General features: G+C 43.8%; 1 protein-coding gene across 2 annotated transcripts in view; it reads left to right on the forward strand.

The window, feature by feature from the left end:
* The first annotated feature begins 387 nt into the window (after positions 1–387).
* CCNK (cyclin K) overlaps positions 388–21666 on the forward strand; it is a 29593-nt gene continuing 8314 nt past the window's right edge. For both annotated transcript variants that reach the window (XM_027957382.3, XM_027957383.3), the window contains exons 1-5: positions 388–458; positions 14783–15032; positions 15699–15780; positions 17212–17343; positions 21293–21398. In XM_027957382.3, coding sequence (XP_027813183.2) covers positions 14836–15032; positions 15699–15780; positions 17212–17343; positions 21293–21398 — 517 coding nt within the window. In that variant the 5' untranslated portion in view covers positions 388–458; positions 14783–14835. The remainder of the gene's footprint in view (positions 459–14782; positions 15033–15698; positions 15781–17211; positions 17344–21292; positions 21399–21666) is intronic.

Below are 21666 nucleotides of genomic sequence, written 5' to 3' on the forward strand. Positions count from 1 at the left end.
GGAGCAGCCAGCTCGGCCCGCCAGCTTCCGGGCCATAATTGGCTAGGCAGAGCCCAGGCCCGAGCGTTGATTGGAGGACCGGCACTCCCCGCCCCCGCCCGGGGCCCGCCTCTCGCGCCTCAGTTCCGTTAGCAGGTTCGGTTGCTCCAGAATTCCCTCTCCCCCCACCCCCCCTCGACCCCCCAGGGGGCGGGACCGACGGGTTGGGCCCTCCAGCGGGCCCCTCCTCCCTCACGCCGCGACCTCCGACTCGAGGGGAGGGGCCCGGAGGAGACTGGCGGCTCTTTCCTGGTTTGAGGGCGCTACGTCCTTCTCATTGGCTGACCGGCGTTCCTCCGGTCGCTCATTTTTTCCGTCATAGACGCAGCGCGATGGCGTAGCACCCCCGACATTCTACGTCCAAGATGGCCGCAGTCGGCAAGGAGAGACGTCGCTAAGGGGCTTACCTCAGGCCTGGGGTGAGTAAGCGACGGACTTCGGGCAGCGCCCCTTAAGTCCTGCGTACCTGGAGGTCGGGTTAGGGTATGGCCACCAGCCTCCAGCCTCTGGTGGAGTCTCTCTTCCTGGATTCCGCTTCCCTCCGCTACGCCCCGGTGCGAATCAGCGTTAGCGGGCGATGGCGGGGCTGCGGCTTCCGAGACGCGCTCGGGGAAGAGGGTCTCAGGCGCAGGAGCGGGTCAGGGAACCTGGCTCGGACTCTAGAGCAGGTAGCAACCCACGAAGTGAAAGGCGGTTATGGTTCCGGGTCTTTCTGGAAAGTGGGGAGAAAGGGCAGGGGGTCTTATGCACTCTCACATACTCGGCGATATAATCGCTGACTGTCCACATCGTTCCAGTCATTTCGCAGTGTGTTGGTTCCAGCCTTGGTAAAGCTTGAGTCTTTGCGTATTGTTCCACAGCTAGAATGCTCTGACTTCGGAGTTTGAAGACCGGTGCAAAGAAGGTGGGACTGGGAATGAGGAAAACGCGCTTCCGCGATTATTAGCAGTTACGTTCTTCCGTTCATGTCGCGCTTACAGACCCTCTCCAGGGTTGTTTGGTTTGTTACTGGAGAGATTGTTCTTTAAAAGTTGAGGCGTTAAGTCCAGAGGCGTATCTCAGAGCTCTCAGATTATCCGCACAAAACATGGTGGTTAACGCTCCCGAAGTTTGGCCTGCCAATTAAAACGGAGCTTTCGCTAAATTTTCTAACATTAGGACCGACTGCTCAGAGCACTTAGTTGAAAGTGGCCTTTTTATGTTTTTAACGTAAACTTGATGATGCTTGGGTAGCTCTAATTCGCTCGTTAAAGATACCTAGCACAATGCCTTGCAATCTTAGCGCTGATTACGGTTTGTATGAGTGATGTTGCTAGAGGGAGAGCTGCACAAAGCTTTCTATCCTCAGCACCTAAAATACTGCCAGGATACTAATCTCTCCGTATTGCTTAATGAATGCATGAAGTGAAAGTCGTTCAGTCGTGTCCGACTCTTTGCAACCCCCCAGACTGTGCAGTCCGTGGAATTCTCCAGGCCAGGATACTGGAGTGGGTAGCCTTTCCCTTCTCCAGGGGATCTTCCCAACCCAAGGATCGAACCCAGGTCTCCAACATTGCAGGTGGATTCTTCACCAGCTGAGCCACGAGGGAAGCCCAAGAATATTGGAGTGGGTAGCCTATCCGTTCTCCAGCGGATCTTCCCGACCCAGGAATCGTACCGGGGTCTCCTGCATTGCAGATGGATTCTTTACCAACTGAGCTATCATGGAATGAATGCATGGATGATGATGATAGTGGCGATATTCATAGACATTTGATTGGTTAAGAATCTTAGTGTTCTTAGATGCCTGCCTGTTTACTATGAATATAATAGTTATCCAAGATTCTTTTGGTTTATTTGAAATGACTACCATTGGTGTGTAATTTTAGTGGGTTTTTTAACTGTTTCACTTCGATTACCTTGTGATACATTGTTGAAAAATATTAGTTGATTCTTGCATAAAAGCATGTTAAACATTTGTTCCATTTTATGGAACTTACTTTGCACCAACAGGCAATAAAGAAACATTCTAATTGTTAATGAGATTGTTATGTCGTAGGCGTCATTTCTAAAATTGAATGTCACGAAGGAAAAATAGTCATGGTTTGGCCTACAAAATAAATTGCTCATTTCAGGAGATTATATTTGAAGGCAATGGGTCTGCTGAGAATACAGAAGAAAAAATGTTTTCTGTTTTCTTTAAAACTAGGTCAAGACAAAACGGGGAAGGATTAAGGTCAAGGGAGTAGAGATTATAAGGAGTACTTAATTGGATTAAATCTGATTCATATTTTCAGGGTCAAATAAACAATATACCAAAATACTTACAGATAAGTTTGTGACGTCACTGATCATAACACTTGAGGAATCTTAAAAGCGCAGTTAATGATAAAGACTGGAGTCCGGTAAATGTCAGTTTTTGCAGAGAACAGTTGAATGGCTTTGGGTGCTAGAGCCAGTTGTTCAGTGCCTCAGTCATGTCAGACTCTTCCATGCCTTGGACTGCAGCATGCCAGGCTTCCCTGTCCTCCACCATCTTCTGCAGCCTGCTCCAACTCACGTCCGCTGAGCCAGTGACACCATCCAGCCAGCTCACCCTCTGTCGTCCCCTTCTCTTCTGACCTTCAATCTTCCCAGCATCGGGGTGTTTTCCAGTGAGTCGGCTCTTCACATGAGGTGACGGAAGTGTCAGGGCTTCGGCTTCAGCATCAGTCCTTCCAGTGAATATTCAGGACTGATTTCCAACTGACTGGTTGGATCTCCTTGCAGTCCAAGGGACTGTCAAAAGTCTTCTCTAGCACCACAGTTCAAAAGCTTCAGTTCTTCGGCATTCAGCCTTCTTTATAGTCCAACATTCACATCCTTATATGACTACTGGAAAAAGCATAGCTTTGACTGTATGGACCTTTCCCGGCAAAGTAATGTTTCTGTTTTTTAATACACCATCTAGGTTTGTCATAGCTTTTCTTCTAAGGAGCGTCTTTTAATTTCATGGCTAAGGTCACCATCTGCAGTGATTTTGGAGCCCAAGAAATTAAAGTCTGTCACTGTTTCCATTGTTTCCCCATCTATTTGTCATGAAGTGATGGGACCAAATGCCACGATCTTTGTTTTTTAAACGCTGAGTTTTAAGCCAGTTTAATGTACTCCTTTCCCAATTTGGAACCAGCTTGTTGTTCCATGTAAGGTTCTAACTGTTGCCTCTTGAACTGCATACAGATTTCTCAGGAGGCAGGCAAGGTGGTCTGGTATTTCCATCACTTTAAGAATTTTCATGGGGTCTCAAAGCGTCGGGCACGACTGAGCGACTGAACTGAACTGAACTGAAGACTTTTCCACATTTTGTTGTGATCTACTCAGTCAAAGGCTTTAGCGAAGTCAGTAAAGCAGTAGTAGATGTTTTTCTGGAATTCTCTTGCTTTTTCTATGGTTCAGCGGATGTTGGCAATTTGATCTCTGGTTCCTCTGCCTTTTCTAAATCCAGCTTGAACATCTAGAAGTTCTCGGTTCACATACTATTGAAGTCTAGCTTGAAGGATTTTGAGCATTACTTTACTAGCAGGTGAAATGAGTGCAGTTGGGTGGTAGTTTGAACATTCTTCGGCATTGCCTGTCTTTGGGATTGGAATGAAAACTGACCTTTTCCAGTCCTGGGAAACTGCTGAGTTTTCCAAATTTGCTGGCATACTGAATGCAGCACTTTCACAGCATCATGTTTTAGGATTTGAAAGAGCCCGGCTAGAATTCCATCACCTCCACTAGCTTTGTTCATAGTGATCCTTCCTAAGGCCCACTTGACTTCGCATTCCAGGTTGTATGGCTCTAGGTGAGTGATCACACCATCGTGGTTACCTGGGTCATGAAGATCTCTTTTGTATAGTTCTGTGCATTCTTGCCACCTCTTCTTAATTACTTTCTGCTTCTGTTAGATCCATACCGTTTCTGTCCTTTATTCTGTCCATCTTTGCATGAAATGTTCCCTTGGTATCTCTGATTTTCTTGGAGAGATCTCTAGTCTTTCCCATTCTATTGCTTTCCTCTATGTCTTTGCATTGATCATTTAGGAAGGCTTTCTTAACTCTCCTTGTTCTTTGGAACTCTGCATTCAGATGGGTGTATCTTTCCTTTTCTCCTTTGCCCTAAGTTTCTCTTCTTTTCTCAGCTATTTGTAAGGCCTCCTCAGATGACCATTTTGCCTTTTTGCATTTCTTTTTCTTGGGGATGGTTTTGATCACTGCCTCCTATACAGTGTTACGAACCTCCATCCATAGTTCTTCAGGCACTGTCTATCACATCTAATCCCTTGAATTTATTTGTCACTTCCACTGTGTAACCATACGGGATTTGATTTAGGTCATACCAGAACGGTCTGGTGGTTTTCACTACTTTCTTCAATTTCAGTCTTATTTTGGCAATAAGGAGTTCATGAGCTGAGCGACAGTCAGCTCCCGGTCTTGTTACTGCTGACTGTATAGAGCTTCTCCACCTTCAGCTGCAAAGAATATAATCAATCTGATCTCAGTATTGACCATCTGGTGATGTTCATGTGTAGAGTCTTGTGTTGTTGGAAGAGGGTGTTCACTATGACCAGTGTGTTTTCTTGGCAAAACTGTTAGCCTTTGCCCTACTTCATTTTATACTCCAAGGCCAAACTTGCCTGTTACTCCAGATGTCTCTTGACTTCCTGCTTTTGCATTCTGGTCCCCTGTGATGAAAAGGATCTTTTTTTGGTGTTAGTTCTAGAAGGTCTTGTAGGTCTTCATTGAACCGTTCAAATTCTACTTCTTTGGCATTAGTGGTTGGGGTATAAACTTGAATTACTGTGATACTGAGTGGTTTACCCTGGAAACAACGGAGATCATTCTGTCATTTTTGAGATGGCACCCAAGTACTGCATTTCAGACTCTCTTGTTGACTATGATGGCTACTCCATTTCTTCTAAGGGATTCTTGCCCACAGTAGTTGATATATGGTCATCTGAATTAAATTCACCCATTCTGATCCATTTTAGTTCACTGACTCCTAAAATGTTGATGTTCACTCTTGCCATCTCCTGTTTGACCACTTCCAATTTACCTTGATTCATGGGCCTAACATTCCAGGTTCCTGTGCACTATTGTTCTTTACAGCATCAGACTTTACTTTCATCACCAGTCACACCCACAGCTGGTGGTTGTTTCCACTTTGGCTCAGCCTCTTCATTCCTTCTGGAGCTATTTCTTTGCTCTTCTCTGGTAGCATATTGGACACGTACTGACCTGAAGAATTCATCTTTTACCTTTTCATACTGTTCATGTGGGTCTCAAGGCAAGAATGCTGAAGTGGTTTGCCATTTCCCTTCTCCAGTGGACCACATTTTGTCAGAACTCTCTGCCATGACCCATCTGTCTTGGGTGGCCCTGCAAGGCATGGTCCTGCATGGGACATGCTCAGTATATCTTTAATCCAATTTTCTGCTGATGGGTGTGGCTGTGTTCCCTCCCTGTAGTTTGGCCTGAGGTCTAACTGCGGTAGCAGTAATTGCATTAATGGAAACCTCCTTCAGAAGGACTTAGGCCAGCACCCTGCAGTTCCCAGGACTGTTGTATTCAGTGCCCCTGACTGTCAACCCACGAGTCCGCCAGGGAGTCCTGGGCACTCACAGGCAAGTCTGGCTCAGTCTCTTGTGGGGCCACTGCTCCTTTCTCCTGGGTCCTGATGCACACAGGGTTTTGTTTGTGCCCTCCAAGAGGCTGTTTCCCCAGTCCTGTGGACGTTCTGTATTCAAATCCCACTGGCCTTCAAAGTCAAATTCCCTGGGGGTTCTCAGTCCCTTTGCCAGATCCCCAAGTTGGGAAATCTGCTGGGCCCTAGAACTTTCACAAGAGTGCAAGAACTTCTTTGGTATAATTGTTTTCCAGTTTGTGGGTCATCTGCTCAGCAGCTCTATGGTGGGGCTAATGGCAACCTCCTCCCAGAGGACTTAGGCCACACACTGCTCCTCCCAGGTCTGCTGCAGCCGGAGCCCCTGTTCCCACGGCGGCCCCTGCTAATCCACACCTTGCAGGAGACACACACACACTCAAAGGCAGGTCTGGCTCAGTCTCTTGTGCAGCCCCTGGGTCCTGGTGCATACAAGGGTTTTGTTTGTGCCCTCTCAGTGTCTCTGCCGAGTGTGAGGTTTGATTTCAAACATGATTTTGCCCCTCCTACCGTCTTGTTGGGGCTTCTCCTTTGCCCTTGATGTGGAGTATCTTTTTTTGGTGTGACATTCTCTTGTCAGTGGTTGTTCAGCAGCTAGTTGCAAATTTTGGTGTTCTTGCAGGAGAAGCTGAGCACACGTCCTTCTAATCCACCATTGAAGTCATACTCCAGAGTTTATTACTAATCTATATTAGGATCTTTAGGATGATCAAAAAGAGTTTTTAAGTATTTGGAAAAGCAGGCTCATAGCCTCAAACTGGCGGAGCTTCCATTAAAAGAAAGCTAGTGGCACAAATCATATTTCATTTTGTTACAAGCTCACTAGACTGATGGGGGATAATTTCCTAAGGACACTGAACATAATCCCACTTCATGTAATAGATGCCAGAGTAAATGTACACTGAATAAGGTCTGGTTAGATGGATTTATAGCCCTTCAGATTGCCAAATCCCAAATGTTGATCAGTAGGTTGATGTCAAGTCAACTTGAAAAGCGTTCTTTGGAGATAAAGCTACAGGGCTCTGGTCTTGCTTTCACTCTGGTTAGCACTTTTTTTTTTTTATTACCCACTTTAAATATATGAGGCATGCTTCTCAAATTAATAAATATACTCAAAATCTGTAGTAATAGTTAGCAAGTTTGTTAGATGACACTTAGATTCAAAGCATTCTTATAGGCTGAAATTATAAACCAAAATTAACAAGATATAGATTTGCCAAGAATTACTGAATTCACAAAAATTTAGTTGTGTGTGTGTTTGAGATGAAGAAGACCTGACTTGGGGGTGGAAAAAAAAGGTTGTATGATGTAATGTTCCATTTACAGAAGTGAACTGTAAAGTTTTCTCCAAATAGGGGAAGGGTGGTGTTTCACTCTAATGACAAATTGTGTTTCTCGCATTTACTGACTGTGGAGTGGGGCAAGTTGCTTCATGTCTCTTTGGCTCCATTTTCTCAGGGATAAATTGTGAGGATAAGAAAACATAGCTTGCGGGCATGCTGCAACTCAGCGGACACACAGTGGGCATGTTGGTGAATATTAGTATATTCACTCATACTATGCAGATTATATGAAGAATATTGTTTTCCATAGTTGATTGCTAATGTTGAGGGAGGCTCTTGAAATACTAAAAGCCACACTGAGAAAACAGAGCTGTTTCTTTACCCAAAAGAGAAAGGAAAAGAAAAATTGTCCTCACATATTTCAAAGTCAATCAGTAAATAAGAGAAAGGTATTTTCAAGGCTTAGAGGGCTAGGTGGGAGCTACAAAGTTGTTGAAAGGTAGATTTCTTTCATTCATTATTCTGCGCCATCTATGTACCAGATCCCGGGGATGAATCAAACAGATAAAAATCAATGTAATGTTAATGCAAAAGTAATATAAAAACCAGTTATTGATACCTAGCAATGCCATAGGCCACTTTGTCAACTATTAAGGTCCCAGTGGAAGTGGCCAATTGAAAGTGAATAACCAAATGTTACTGTTTAGAGGCAGTCTGTGTACCAGATGAGAAAATTAAGTAGTGACCTTTACTGTTGATTCCAGTTTGTAAGTATCCATAATTCTAAATGTTGAAAATGCATTTAATCTTTTCTCAGTTAAAGTGATACATTTAAAGCACATTCCTGAAGGATGTTGTTGAAATGCCTTGACATGCTGCTTGTTTACGGAGAGATTTTTGCTTTGTGGAGCTCATAAATCTCTCCATCATTTTCACAGTAGTCATGAACTGCTAATGAGAAAATTTATAACTCTGTAGAGTCTTGTGAAAAAAAAAATTGAAGAGTAATAGGGAACAGGGTTCTAGAACCGAGGTTAGAGCTGTTTCAGGGGGTGACTGATTTAGAGGACTCTATTTACATGACTTATTTTCACTGTGTTGCGCCTATTGTTCATCCTGTCCTGGAGTCTAACAGCATACAGGGTAGATTATTAGCATGGGTTTTGGTGATGACAGCAAGGTAAAATGGATTTGAATTCTTTTCCGTCCCTATTTAATCCCTACTGGACTGTTTCTGATCCTTTTCTCCACTCTGTCCCTCTCTTCTCAGCAGAGGTCTTGGCACTTTCCAAAGAGAATGGAGATGCTCTCTTATGATTTATTTTCACCCCCTTAAATGATTTTTTTAAATATCTTTCTCACACTCTTCCTTCCCTCTATCTCAGAGAAAAAGCAAGCTCTTTTTTATCATCCCTAGGCTTTTTATTGTCTCTGGGCCCCTTAACCGCGCAGTGGCTTGCTCAGCCTCTTCTAATGACTACTTCTGGCTACCAGCATCCTTCATGCTCCTCTGTGCTGAAGAAACAATAACCTGTTTCATAGCCTGTTCGTTCTTTATCACCCATACAGTTTCCTTCTGCCCTACTGCACCTCCAGAAAATCTCTTCTGTTTGCACATGTGTACATGTCTGCTTTATTGAGATAACAGTTCACGTATCATACAAATCACCCATTTAAAAATGTACAAGTCAGTGAGTTGTGCACTCACCACTACACTGAACTTTTAATGTTTCATAACTAATCACCAGTCCTAGTAACCTTTTATTAATTCCTGTCCTTTGATTTTTCTTTAGCATTTGTTGCTGTTGGCTAGTGCCTCTTACTTAAAGCTGGTATTCCCTTGATTTCTTATGTAATTAAGGGTGGAAATTTCCCTACCTTTTGACCATTCCTTCCCTTTCTGTCTTTCCTGCTTCCTAAAGTTCTTCAGAGTTGTGTCCCTGTCTTCACTCTCCATCTTTCTGTCTATGAACATGACGTTATCTGTCACTTCTATATAGGTGAATCCCAAGTAGATGAATCCTTTCTAGAGTTCAGTAGCCCTGTTTATGAGTCTGGTGGTTATTTCTGCACAAGTATCTAGTAATTATAGAACCACATTCTTTCCCTCCTCTATCGAAACCAACTTTTTTTTCACACTTAAAACATAGTAAATTAACTGTGAAAGTCAAAGTCGCTCAATCATGTCCAACTCTTTGCGACCCCATGGACTGTGATTCTCCAGGCCAGAATACTGGAGTGGATAGCCTTTCCCGTCTCCAGGGGATCTTCCCAACCCAGGGATCGAACCCAGGTCTCCCGCATTGCAGGCGGATTCTTTATTAGCTGAGCCACAAGGAAAGCCCAGATTAACTTCACTCTCAGAGAAGGTAATATTGAAGAGAAAAATGGGGAAGAGAAAGAGTTTTGTTAACTGTACTTCAATTTAAAAAACAAAACTCTTTCTCTTCCCCATTTTTCTCTTCAATATTACCTTCTCTGAGAGTGAAGCAAACTTGAGTCATCTCTTGCTGTTCTTTGCCTCGTGGCCGATTGTGATGCCTCTCTTTCTCCCGAGGCCATTTGTGGGGCCGAGGCCTTGTTAGGCATAGTTTCAGCAGCTGTTGCAGTCTTCTGACTGGTTGTCTTCAGCATGTCTCTAAACTGCCCCCAAGGCATCACGTCCCGCAACTTACATGCTTTCTTGTTTTCCTTGACACTGGGACTCCCTGATAGACTCCGGCATATCTGTTTCTCTTTGTGTCTGCCTAGAATATAAGCATCTGGTGGGGTTGAGAGCGTGCCTCTCCTGTTTCCTGTCCTGTCATTGAGGCCTGGCTCATAGTAAATGTGCAGAAAACACTTGAATAAATATATAGAGAGATATTTGAATGAATATGGGGAAAATATTTGAATGAACATGGAGAACTGTTATGTTAATATGTTTTAAAGACTCCCAATTAGTGTACTGTGAATAAATTACAGATATGCCGAGCTGTTTGTTCCCTCAGGCAACTGGCCAGTTTCCCTCTGCTCTACAAGAACGTACACGAATGTTTATTACTCTTATTAATAATTGAAAACCAGAGACATCTCAAGTGTTCATCCACAATCAGTTCAGTTCAGTCACCCAGTTGTGTCCGACTCTTGCGACCCCATGAATCGCAGCACACCAGGCCTCCCTGTCCATCACCAACTCCCAGAGTTCACTCAGACTCATGTCCGTCAAGTCGGTGATGCCATCCAGCCATCTCATCCTCTGTCGTCCCCTTCTCCTCCTGCCCCCAATCCCTCCCAGCATCTGAGTCTTTTCCAGTGAGTCAACTCTTCGCATGAGGTGGCCAAAGTATTGGATTTTCAGCTTTAGCATCCTTCCAAAGAACACCCAGGACTGATCTCTTTTAGGATGGACTTCTTGGATCTCCTTGCAGTCCAAGGGACTCTCAAGAGTCTTCTCCAACACCACAGTTCAAGAGCATCAATTCTTTGGCGCTCAGCTTTCTTCACAGTCCAACTCTCACATCCATACATGACCACTGGAAAAACCATAGCCTTGACTAGACGGGCCTTTGTTGGCAAAGTAATGTCTGTGCTTTTCAATACGCTATCTAGGTTGGTCATAACTTTCCTTCCAAGGAGTAAGCATCTTTTAATTTCATGGCTGCAGTCCCCATCTGCAGTGATTTTGGAGCCCCCCAAAATAAAGTCTGACACTGTTTCCCCATCTATTTCCCATGAAGTGATGGGACCGGATGCCATGATCTTCATTTTCTGAATGTTGAACTTTAAGCCAACTTTTTCACTCTCCTCTTTCACTTTCATCAAGAGGCTTTTAGCTCCTCTTCACTTTCTGCCATAAGGGTGGTGTCATCTGCATATCTGAGGTTATTGATATTTCTCCCACCAATCTTGATTCTAGTTTGTGTTTCCTCCAGCCCAGCATTTCTCATGATGTATTATGCGTATAAGTTAAATAAGCAGGGTGACAATATACAGCCTTGACGTACTCCTGTTCCTATTTGGAACCAGTCTTGTTCCATGTCCAGTTCTAACTGTTGCTTCCTGACCTGCATACAAATTTCTCAAGAGGCAGGTCAGGTGGTCTGGTATTCCCATCTCTTTCAGAATTTTCCACAGTTTATTGTGATCCACACAGTCAAAGGCTTTGGCACAGTCAATAAAGCAGAAGTAGATGTTTTTCTGGAACTCTCTTGTTTTTTCCATGATCCAGCAGATGTTGGCAATTTGATCTCTGGTTCCTCTGCCTTTTCTAAAACCAGCTTGAACATCTGGAAGTTCACAGTTCACGTATTGCTGAAGTCTGGCTTGGAGAATTTCGAGCGTTACTTTACTAGCGTGTGAGATGAGTGCAATTGTGTGGTAGTTTGAGCATTCTTTGGCATTGCCTTTCTTTGGGATTGGAATGAAAACTGACCTTTTCGCAGCAGAACGTCTCAGCTTCAGCGCAGTTAATCCCTTGTTGTGAGAGATTCTTCTGTGCATTAAAAAAAATGTTCAGCTATATTCATGACCTCTAGCCACTGGATGCCAGCAGCAGCCCCCCAGTTAGGACCACCAAAATATTGCCACATGCACATGCCAAAGCACGTGCCCTGGGGGCGAATTCATCCCAGGCTGAAAACCCCTGCTGTATAGTAATGAGAATGCAACAAGGACGAGCCTTGCAAACATAATATTGAGCGAAAGAAGCCAGTTGTGAGAGAGTGATAGTATCTCATTCCACATCCTTTAGAAACAGGAAAGACTGTCGGATGGAAATAGGAGTCAGGATGGTGGTTATCTTTCCAGAAGTGGTGGTTAGGAGAGGAACGAGAACGCTGGGGTTTTGGTGGTATTCTACTCACCGACTGGATAGTGCTACACAGACATGTTCATGTTGTGAAAATTCATAAGCTATACACTGAAAATGGGTTTACTTTTCTTTTTGTATGCTATAATGCCCTTAAGGCTGGCTTCTGAGTCCTTTTGTAACTTTGACTTTAGGACTCAGGAGCTAGCCTGAAAGAGCTGTTTTCCAGTGGCTGTAAACTGGACCAGTGGGAGCAGCAAATAATGGTAGTGGCGGGATTATAACTCAAAGAATAAGATAAGTATTGATGAGCCCATCCTTGTTTAAATAAATGATCAAATAAATAAATGAGGGAGAAGGAACAAATCTTTCTTATAAAAGAACTCCAAGTGATGTTGAAGGAAGGAAAGAAATAGAAGATCGCCACTAAAACACCACAGTAATGGTTGCAGACAAGATCCTCAGAGGAATGCTAAAATTAATAGCTGATACTTGTAGGAGAAACAGGTACTTTGCATACTGTTTTGCATCGCAAAATACTACCCCCACCCCGCCCCCCACCCAAAGACGTAGCTGTTCATACTGACAAGCCCTCAGGCAGCGGCGCTTGATTTCCCTTGCCCTAGAGTGTGGCCTGGACCTTGGGGCTCCCTTTTAAAGAACAGAAGATAGAAAGTGAGAAATAGTAAGTCACTATTTCTCACTGTGAGAAACTGGCAGCCGCCGTCGTCAGCAGTGAGCACAGTGAAGCAGCAGAAAAGCCAGCCATCCTGCAGTCACTGTCGCCTCCCGTGGTGCGATGAGAGGGGCGCTGTAGGACATTCTTCCTCAGAGCTCCAGTCTTAATAGGGAAGTGTCAGACAGACCTAAACCAAGACAGGTATTATCTTCTAGTACTCTTCAAAACTAGGAGGGTCAAGATAAACAAGGAAAGAGAAACATGTAAAAAGATACTAAGGAAATGTGAGCCCCTGAATGCAGTGTAGCATCCTGGAACGGAAAAGAGGTTTTTGGAAAAATTCAAAATCCAAATCAAGGCTATATAGTGTAGTTAGTAAGTTTCCAAAATTGATTTTTTTAAGGGAAGCTGGTTTAGGATATACGAAATTCGTCTTTACAGCTGTCTTTACAACTCTTCTATAAATGTAAAATTATTTTTAAATAAAAAGTTGTTTTTAAGTGAAAGCCATATAAAAGGATGTACTCAGAGAAATCTCATTCCCATCCCAGTTCTTTACATTCTGTTCTCCCATTCCTTATTGGTAACCAGGTTTTTTATTAGTTTTTTTTTTTTAGTAAAGATATCTATTTTTCCTTTCCCTCTTTTCTTACATAGATACATACTAATGTTTGTAACCATGTATGCTGATCCTGGAAATTTCTCCACACCCATAGTTAAAGGTCTTTCTCAGTCATAACAGCTGCATGGCGCGCCGTTTGTGTTAATGGACCATCTTACTCAGCTGCTGCCCTAATGGCGGGCATTCGCACTGTGTACAGTTTTTGCTGTTACAAACAATACTTTGAATGACCTTGTGCACCTTTGTCTCCAGTCTGTGATGATATTGTCCCAGTAGATACTTGGAAGTGGAACTGCTAAATCCAAGAGCAAATGCTGCTGCAATGTTGTTACATATCGCCAGATTCCACTCTGTGAGAGTTGTTCCATTCTGTACCCCCACCAGCAGCATATGAGATTACTTGCGTTTCTCTGGCCTTGCCAGCAGAATATATTGTCAAACTTTTGGGCTTTTTGCCAATCTGATGGGTGAGAAATGATATCTCAGTACGACATCCGATATATAGCATTTTCTGGGTATAAGATAAAGCAAATATATAAATGGTACAACTGAAGATCAAGTTTTTCAATGCAAAGGAAACATAGATAGGTACACACACATACATAAATGAGATCAAAGATTAAGAAAAAACCAGCTCTTGATTTTTGCTAAGCATCTGATTATGAGCTCTTCATATATACTGAGGCTTTAGTAAACCAGTCTCCCCTGGCTCCCATCCATTGCCCAGTTCAGTCACACAGAGCGTAAATTAGTTCAAGATTACTTGCCTCCAGGTAGTACTTCATTCTTCCTGTTGAAGGAAGACCACATTCTCTTTAGAGCTCGCAGGTGCAAGGAGCCGGTCCGCCCCGTCGCTTTTCCGACCAGAAGTTAGGTTTCCAGATTAACTGAAGCCCCTGGCCCAGAACCTGGCTACCTGGATGCTATTTTCTTGCTGAACCAGACCAATCTGGTTCTAGCTGCCTCCTTAGAACCTTTTCTCTGCCCTGTATGAAAATTCCTGTTTCCTGATCCAGTTTACAAATAATTTATATATTACAATAATCTCTAGGTGAGAATCCTTATTTATTGTTTTCTTTTCTCAGCTTAGAGGTTTTAGAGAATTTCTTCATTCTGAATGAAAGAGAAGAGGATGAGAAAGCAAGAAAAATTTAAAGGCACTTCTCTCCCTTGTAGACCACCTCCCTTCACCCTCTCACCCGAGATCACTATACCCCTTTGATCCACATTGCTCTGTTCAGTGGCGTGTTCAGATGTTAATTCATCCAGTATGGTGGCTTTTCCAAGTGGAAGTACCTACATGGAATCAAGTAAACTAAAAAAGGGAAATTTTGATTGGATGCTAGATGGAAGAAATGGATAATTTTGGAGCATAAGTCTTTTGGGTTAGGACAGACCTGGGTTTTACCGAAGAACAGAATGTAGACCAGCATGAGGGAGCTAGGTCTAATGAAGAAAGGCAGAAAGAAATGAGACAAATGCTCTTCCTTTTAAGCTGTGAAATACGGGATTTATCATACTACGGGTCACTTAAGTGTTAAACTGTGTTTGGAGATGAGCCTGGTCTTCTAAATGCCAATCAGTAGTGTGTCTTCTATTGGAAATTTTTTTTATCAAGTACAAATCTATAATTGTAGATTATTTATAATGATGGAGATTGTTTAATGTGAGGTATCCCTTTCCAACATTACTACTTCTCTTTTTCTCAGGATTCTAACATTTTTCCGAAAGTCTTTTGGAAAGAACACGTCTACTTCAATAAATGAAGGAGAATAAAGAAAATTCAAGCCCTTCAGTAACCTCAGCAAACCTGGACCACACAAAACCATGTTGGTACTGGGATAAAAAAGACTTGGCTCATACACCGTCACAGCTAGAAGGACTTGATCCGGCCACTGAGGCCCGGTACCGCCGAGAAGGGGCGCGATTCATCTTTGATGTGGGCACACGTTTGGGACTGTATCCTGTTTCTGGAATCTACAACAGATGGGCTCCCCACCACCACCACCAAGAATTAAATTAGGCATTATAGATGAAAGAGTAACATCCCTGACCAAAACAGCTTTTAAATATCTTTCTTACTTAAATGCTACTTCAGATTTGCCTGGCTCCTTTGGGGTTTTCTACTTTTTACCACTTAAGTGCGTAGACTTAGCCACTGAGCTTGTGACCACCAGGATGGAAAGTAGCACCCACTGATCACAGATTAAATATATCTAAGGATAGTGAAGCCCTGCCTTATTAAAGCTTCCTAGGTGGCTCAGTGGTAAAGAATCCACCTGCCCATGCGGAAGATGCAGGGCCAGTCCCTGGGTCGGGAAGGTCCCCTGGAGGAGGGCATGGCAACCCACTCCGGTATTCTTGCCTGGAAAACCCCATGGACAGAGAAACCTCGCAGTCCATGGGGTCGCAAAGCGTTGGACACAGCAGCACACAGCACACACACCTTATTAAAGCGCAGACTGCAGCTTGCACCAGAATCCTGACACCTTGAGACACCCATTCACCTGCTTTGTCACTGATGATATTTGCTTTCCCACTTCTTTTGTTGTTGTTGGCTTTTATTGTTTTTCTGCATTTAATGAAGACATAACTCTTGGCCAAAGTCCTTAACCAGAACAACAGACACTATGACACCCTGGCAACTGGAATAATTTATTTTCATCGGTTCTATATGTTCCATTCCTTCAAGCAGTTTCCAAGATATGTAAGTATTTTAATTATATTATAATTCTGTATCATGTTATTATTTCTACATAGTTCAGTGGACAGATTGTAGCCTCTCTTTTTATTACATTTTCCAGGAAGTATTCATTTTTGTATGGTACGTACTATATATAAACAAAATCAAGTTCAAACTTTGTTTTTCCCCAATATTTTTTGACTTTTTTATTTAGGTCAATATGAACCATAATTGTGTTGTACTTAGTGTACTTTACGTCCTTGTTACTTTTCCCAAGATAAGATTGGCCTGACGGTTGAGACCCAGCAAAGGCCAAGATGGCATAGGAGTTCTTTGTTCCATGTCAGTGAGTCTTCAGTTACTTTTTAAACCTGTCCTGTGGGAGATTCCACCTCCAGTAGTTTCCGGTCCAGGACAGCTGGTCTGATGAACACAAAGCACACGTAGAGAGCGATGCCGTGGGAGAGGCATAGGAGAAGGCTAGTGCTCCGAGGGGTGGGGTGGGGGAGGTGGTTAACTGCATCATGGAGGAATGGGGGGACATGCCAGGGAGGAGATGCCAGCCTGAGTTAAGCCTTGGCAGTTAGTGGGACCTTGCTGTGCTGAGATAGAGCAGTCGTCCACTGGAAACCAGCCTGAGCCAAGCTCTGGGGGAGGCGTGCAGCCAGCCAGGAGTCCCGTGGGCAGGAAGGACATGATGGGACTCTGGGTGGAAAAGTAGTCTGAGCTAGACTACCGTGGGCCTTGAATTCCAGACCAGGGAACTGATGCGATGGGAGGGTTTTATGAAGAAGACAGAATTAGACATAGCAGGAAGTTAGTCTGCTGGGGCTTCTTCCTTTTGCTGAGATTTCCTCAGTTTTGCACGCGTCTCTTCCTCACTAGTTTGTGGTATTCTCAGAGGAGAGACCGTGTCAGGATCCGCTCTGTACTCCAGCACGGTGCCTGACTGCCGTGTAACATGTGGTCAGGATTCTGTGAATGGAGGGGCACACAGAAGAGCAAGCAGGCAGAGGGAAGCTGGAGACAGAGCAGTGAGGAGGCCGCCGTGAGAGGAGCTGGCCCGGAGTCAGGCAGCAGGAGGGAGGAAGGAGAGCGCGGGCCGTGGCACGGGGTGGACGCTCTCTGAAGCAAGGCTACTGGGCAGGGAGGCGGTGTCTCTAAGAGCACAGGATCAAAAGAAAGCTTGTTTCGGTGACTTTTTCTGTTTACATGATGTACTTGGCACTTTATTCAGAAAACTATATTTAAAATAATTTGTGAAGCCGAATTAGAGGTCACAGTGTGGAATGTTTGTATGTGGAGTTTGCTTCAAGCTTTTAGAGTGCCCTAGTGTTTATGAATAAGAAGAGCAAGACAGGAAGGGAGGCGCCCCGGTTGTTGTGAAGGCCCCAAATCTTTCTGTTTCTGGGTGAGCCCTGATAGTGAGATCAAGAGCTTTTGTCTTCCTTTTAGGTAACAGGAGCTTGTTGTCTCTTTCTGGCTGGGAAAGTAGAAGAAACACCAAAAAAATGTAAAGATATCATCAAAACAGCACGGAGTTTATTAAATGATGTGCAGTTTGGCCAGTTTGGAGATGACCCAAAGGTAAGAATCATAGCTTCCTGTGCTCGGATCTTGATTCCTCAGAGCAGCACTGTGGCAGAGTTCCTTGCGTTGGCAGTGGCTGTGGCCCCAGTGTCTGCCAGTCCCTGGAATCCCTAAGAGGCCTTTATACAGAGGATGCTCTTCCTTGCTTCCGTGAGTAAGGAGTGGGGATAACGTACCCTTCACTTGGGTGGTAGCTACTGATGTGCTTTGTCGGCTTCTGAGCCCTTCGGGAGCAGCAGCACATAGAGCCAGTAGGAGCAAAGTTCTCTCGTGGCCGTTGGCACTCTTAGGCCCAGAAGCAGTTTGGCTTCTCGGGTTCATCTCGAGCGGCTTCTGGGCGGACAGAAGTGCAGGTGCTGTATGTGCGTGCTCTGTGTCTTTTGCTTCCTAAGAATGGTGGAAGGCGCGAACACTTGCAGACACCCAGGTTAACAGACTATCCATCTTGTCCCTTCCCCACAACACCTGCTGCTGTCAGGAAATGGTGGCAAAATAATTGTACACATCTTTTTGTTCTGTTCTAAAAAGAGCACTTTCAGGGGTCGGTAGGAGCTTTCCCTCTTCTGTTCATGCCAGGGTCTCCCGTTACGGTCCTGAGGGCTCTGATGGGAGTTATCCTCTATGACATTTGCCACAGCCCATAATGACATAGACTTTCTAACCAGGTCGTCATGCAGAGAGTCTTCCTTTTCTCAGTCGTAGTCTGTGAGAGCTCAGACCCTGTCTGTTCTGCCTGGTGCCTAGTGTTCCTTCCTGGCTGGACAGAGTAGACGTTCAACAGATACTTGACTAAATGACAGACTGAGATTTTGGGAAGAAACTGAGAATCACAAAGATGCAAAGCTGACCAGACAGAGATGTTCGGCGCACCCATGGCCGTGTTTCTCCTAGTCAGCTGGTGTTTCTTCCCGTGGCAGTCACCCTCCCTCCGCCCCACAGAATCTGTGTGTGTGTATAAAACACGTGTCTGTTAGTTTTCCTTCTCGCTTCAAGGAGGTGACAGAGGCCAGAATGCTTTTGCACATTCTGTGGTTACGATAAATGGTGGTCCTTTGTGAGTATTGTTAGTGTGGGTAACCCTGTCCCTTGAACTTATTTATAAATCCGTTCACCTGTTTATAAAAATGGGAACCTATGAGAAATTCATAACTAACAAGGGTCAAAAATGTATTTTATGAAAGTAATGTAGCACTGGATATTTCTGACGCCATAGGTTTTTGATTTTCACGGAGCACAGAGACTTCTGTAGAAATGGATTGTGCTTTAGTCAGGTCTGGTCGCAGGGGCAGAAGGACCCTGTGGCTAACGAGCCATGGTTACTCAGGAGGAGTCAGAAAGATCTGGAAGCTGCAGCCGCGGGTATGTGTTGTCCAAGGTGCCTTTGGAGGAGTCCTCTTCTCCTTTCAACCTTAACCCCCTGTACCAACACATCAGGAACCTGAGACCCTGACCAGGAGCAGCGAGGCTCAGTACCCAGAAGCCAGCTAGTGGAGCCGTGGCCGTGCTCGTCAAGCTTTTAAGGCAGGCCAGCTTGACCCACGGGGGTAGAGGGGCTTTGTAGCCCACACTGCTTTCTCACATGTAGTCTCCCTACGCCTGACTGGGTGTCAGGGCCAAAGGAAAGAACCTGGGTCTGGGAGCGGTGGGGACACGGTGACAGGTGCTGTCTCGATGGAGAGGAGAGGAGAGGAGGGCGGATTGGAGGGAGGCCGTGTGAGCACGTAAGAAAAACAAGGTCCTGAATCGTGTCCCAGTAAACTTTGCCCAAACTATGTGATTTCTCCCTGTTATGTTAATATCTCACGTACTCAACAAATACTTGTTCCAGGCTCTGTGTTAATCACTAGACCTAGGTAGCAGTAGGGCTTCCCTCATAGCTCCATCAGTAAAGAATCTGCCTGCAGTGCAGGAGACCTGGGTTCGATCCCTGGGTCGGGAAGATCCCCTGGAGAAGGAAATGGCAACCCACTCCATATCCTTGCCTGGAAAATCCCATGGACAGAGTAGCCTGGTGGGCTTCAGTCAGTGGGGTCACAAAGAGTCGGTCATGACTGAGCGACTAACACTCACAGGCAGCAAAACAGGCGTGGCCTTTGCTCGCATGGATTTTACAGTCGAGTGGTGGGATAAATTTTATAGTCAAATATTCAGATAGCCAGTGACCTGCTTATGAGTTGTGATAAATGGTGTGAAAGGTTATTAAAAGGTGTGGTGAGGGCTTTCCATCTGGGAACCTAGGCAGGTGCTCCAGACAAGTAGTATGGGGCCAAGGGAAAGTTCCCTGAGGGATGATGTTGGCACCCAGACCTGTAATTATCCCTTTAATTGAGTATCTGAAACACAAAGGGAGGCCAGGCCTTGAGCTGTCTCGTAACACTATACTGTATGGGCTACAGTCTGGACACTTGTTAAAGAGGGTTCCCAAATTTAGAAGACACTGTGACGCTTCTGGGAAACGTGTTGGCAAAAATACTGAGGGGTTGGGGTGGAGGAGACAGTGACGGTGGGATTTTTTTTTTTTTTTTTTTTGTACTGTATGAAAGTGTTAAGACTTGAAAAAACTTTCCTGAGAGAACACTTGGGAAACTTGGGTGGAAGCACATTCACCCTGCCTGCCCTGCCATCTGGTATAACTCGTAATAGAATCCTCTGCATCCTGTGAACTGATACCATACTTGAACCTAAAACCAGTTATCTACATGGCTTCTCTTCCCAGAGTAACAGATTTATGTAACTGTTAACGATGAGACTGTCAGTCTCTCGAAAACCCTCTCTTCTTCAGCTCAAACAAGTGATTCTGACTGTTCTTGCCACACAGAGCATATTGATAGTATTTTACAATCAAGTGAAACTGTCTTAATGTAAGTGCTCGGTCAGGCTGTACAGCAGTTGAATTCAAGAAGTTCTTGTTTATTAACTAGTTAGGAAGTATAATCAAAAGAGATCCCATTTACAATAACAGCAGTAAAATAATATATCCAGGAGTAAACCTTTAAAGAAATTTATGGAAACCATGTTGGTGCTGGGAGACTTTAGAACTATGAAAGGACTAGAAAGAAGATTTTCATTAACAAATTTTTGATAGGAAGATACAGTGTAATTAAAAGGTCCATTCTATAAATCAGTGAGTTCCCACTCAGAACATAGTGGCCTTCATTTTTTCTAGAACAGTACCAAATAAAATGATATTAAAATGCAGGTGTTAGGGGGAACGTGCAAAAACAAGAAACGTTTTTTAAAAGAGAAGTAATAATTGAACTGTCCCTTCCAAATGTTTAATCGCTTTGGTCCTGGTACAGAAATAGACAAACAGATCAGTGAACAAAAAAAAGATGGGACGTGCGCACACATGTGTATATGTGTAGGTAGCTTAGGATGTAGTTTGATAAGAGAAAATGATGATTTATTCAATAAATGACATTGGGAAAGCCTGTTTCAAGAAGGTGAAAGATTAAAACACAGTAATGATGTGCCTCATTCACACACACACTTTTAGCTGGTACAATTCACTGTCCAGGTATCCATGAAGCTGCCACTGTTATAATCTTTCTTGCTTAAAATTTTCAGTGTAAATGCCTGAAAGATTGCATTTTTTAATGGAGGTTTGGAAGGAAACCAAGTTTTATTAATGTATCTGGAAAGTAAAGATCTGTTTTGTAAAGAGGGCTCATGTGTATTGAAAGTAATAACATTTCTGAGAATGTTTGTTTCCAATAGTTTTGAAAATTAACTCTGATTGTTTTGTTTTCCTACTTGTAGTTCTTTTGAGAATTATATCATCTCCTGAGCGTGTTAAAGGCCTGAGTGGGAGAGAGGAGAAAGGGAATGAAAAATAGTTTCTAAAATAGAACTTGGGCAAGAGAATAAAAGGAAAGCTCACTTTTTAAATGCTGTTTCAGACCTGTGATTGAAATTACTACCCCAGCATTTGTTATTTCATTTTTAGGAAGAAGTAATGGTTCTGGAGAGAATCTTACTGCAGACCATAAAGTTTGATTTACAGGTAGAACATCCGTACCAATTCCTACTCAAGTATGCAAAACAACTCAAAGGTGAGAAGAAAAAACGTTATGAAGAGAACCTCTTCATTCTGAAATCATCTGTATAATAATTTGATGACACTCAAGATTACACTTCTCAAGAGAGAAAAGCAGAAAGTTCAGTGTGTGAAGTACCCATGCCAGACAATTCATATTATAGCTGCTAATGCTATTTCCTTTTATGTATAAACAGACTCTGTCATCCAGTTGCCAAGTGATTTGAGGCAGGAAAATGAGTCAGAATTTTTTAAATAGCCTAATAAAATCAGCCTCAGATCAG

This window comes from Ovis aries, chromosome 18 (genome assembly GCF_016772045.2).
Source record: "Ovis aries strain OAR_USU_Benz2616 breed Rambouillet chromosome 18, ARS-UI_Ramb_v3.0, whole genome shotgun sequence".
Classification (NCBI taxonomy): Eukaryota; Metazoa; Chordata; class Mammalia; order Artiodactyla; family Bovidae; genus Ovis; species Ovis aries.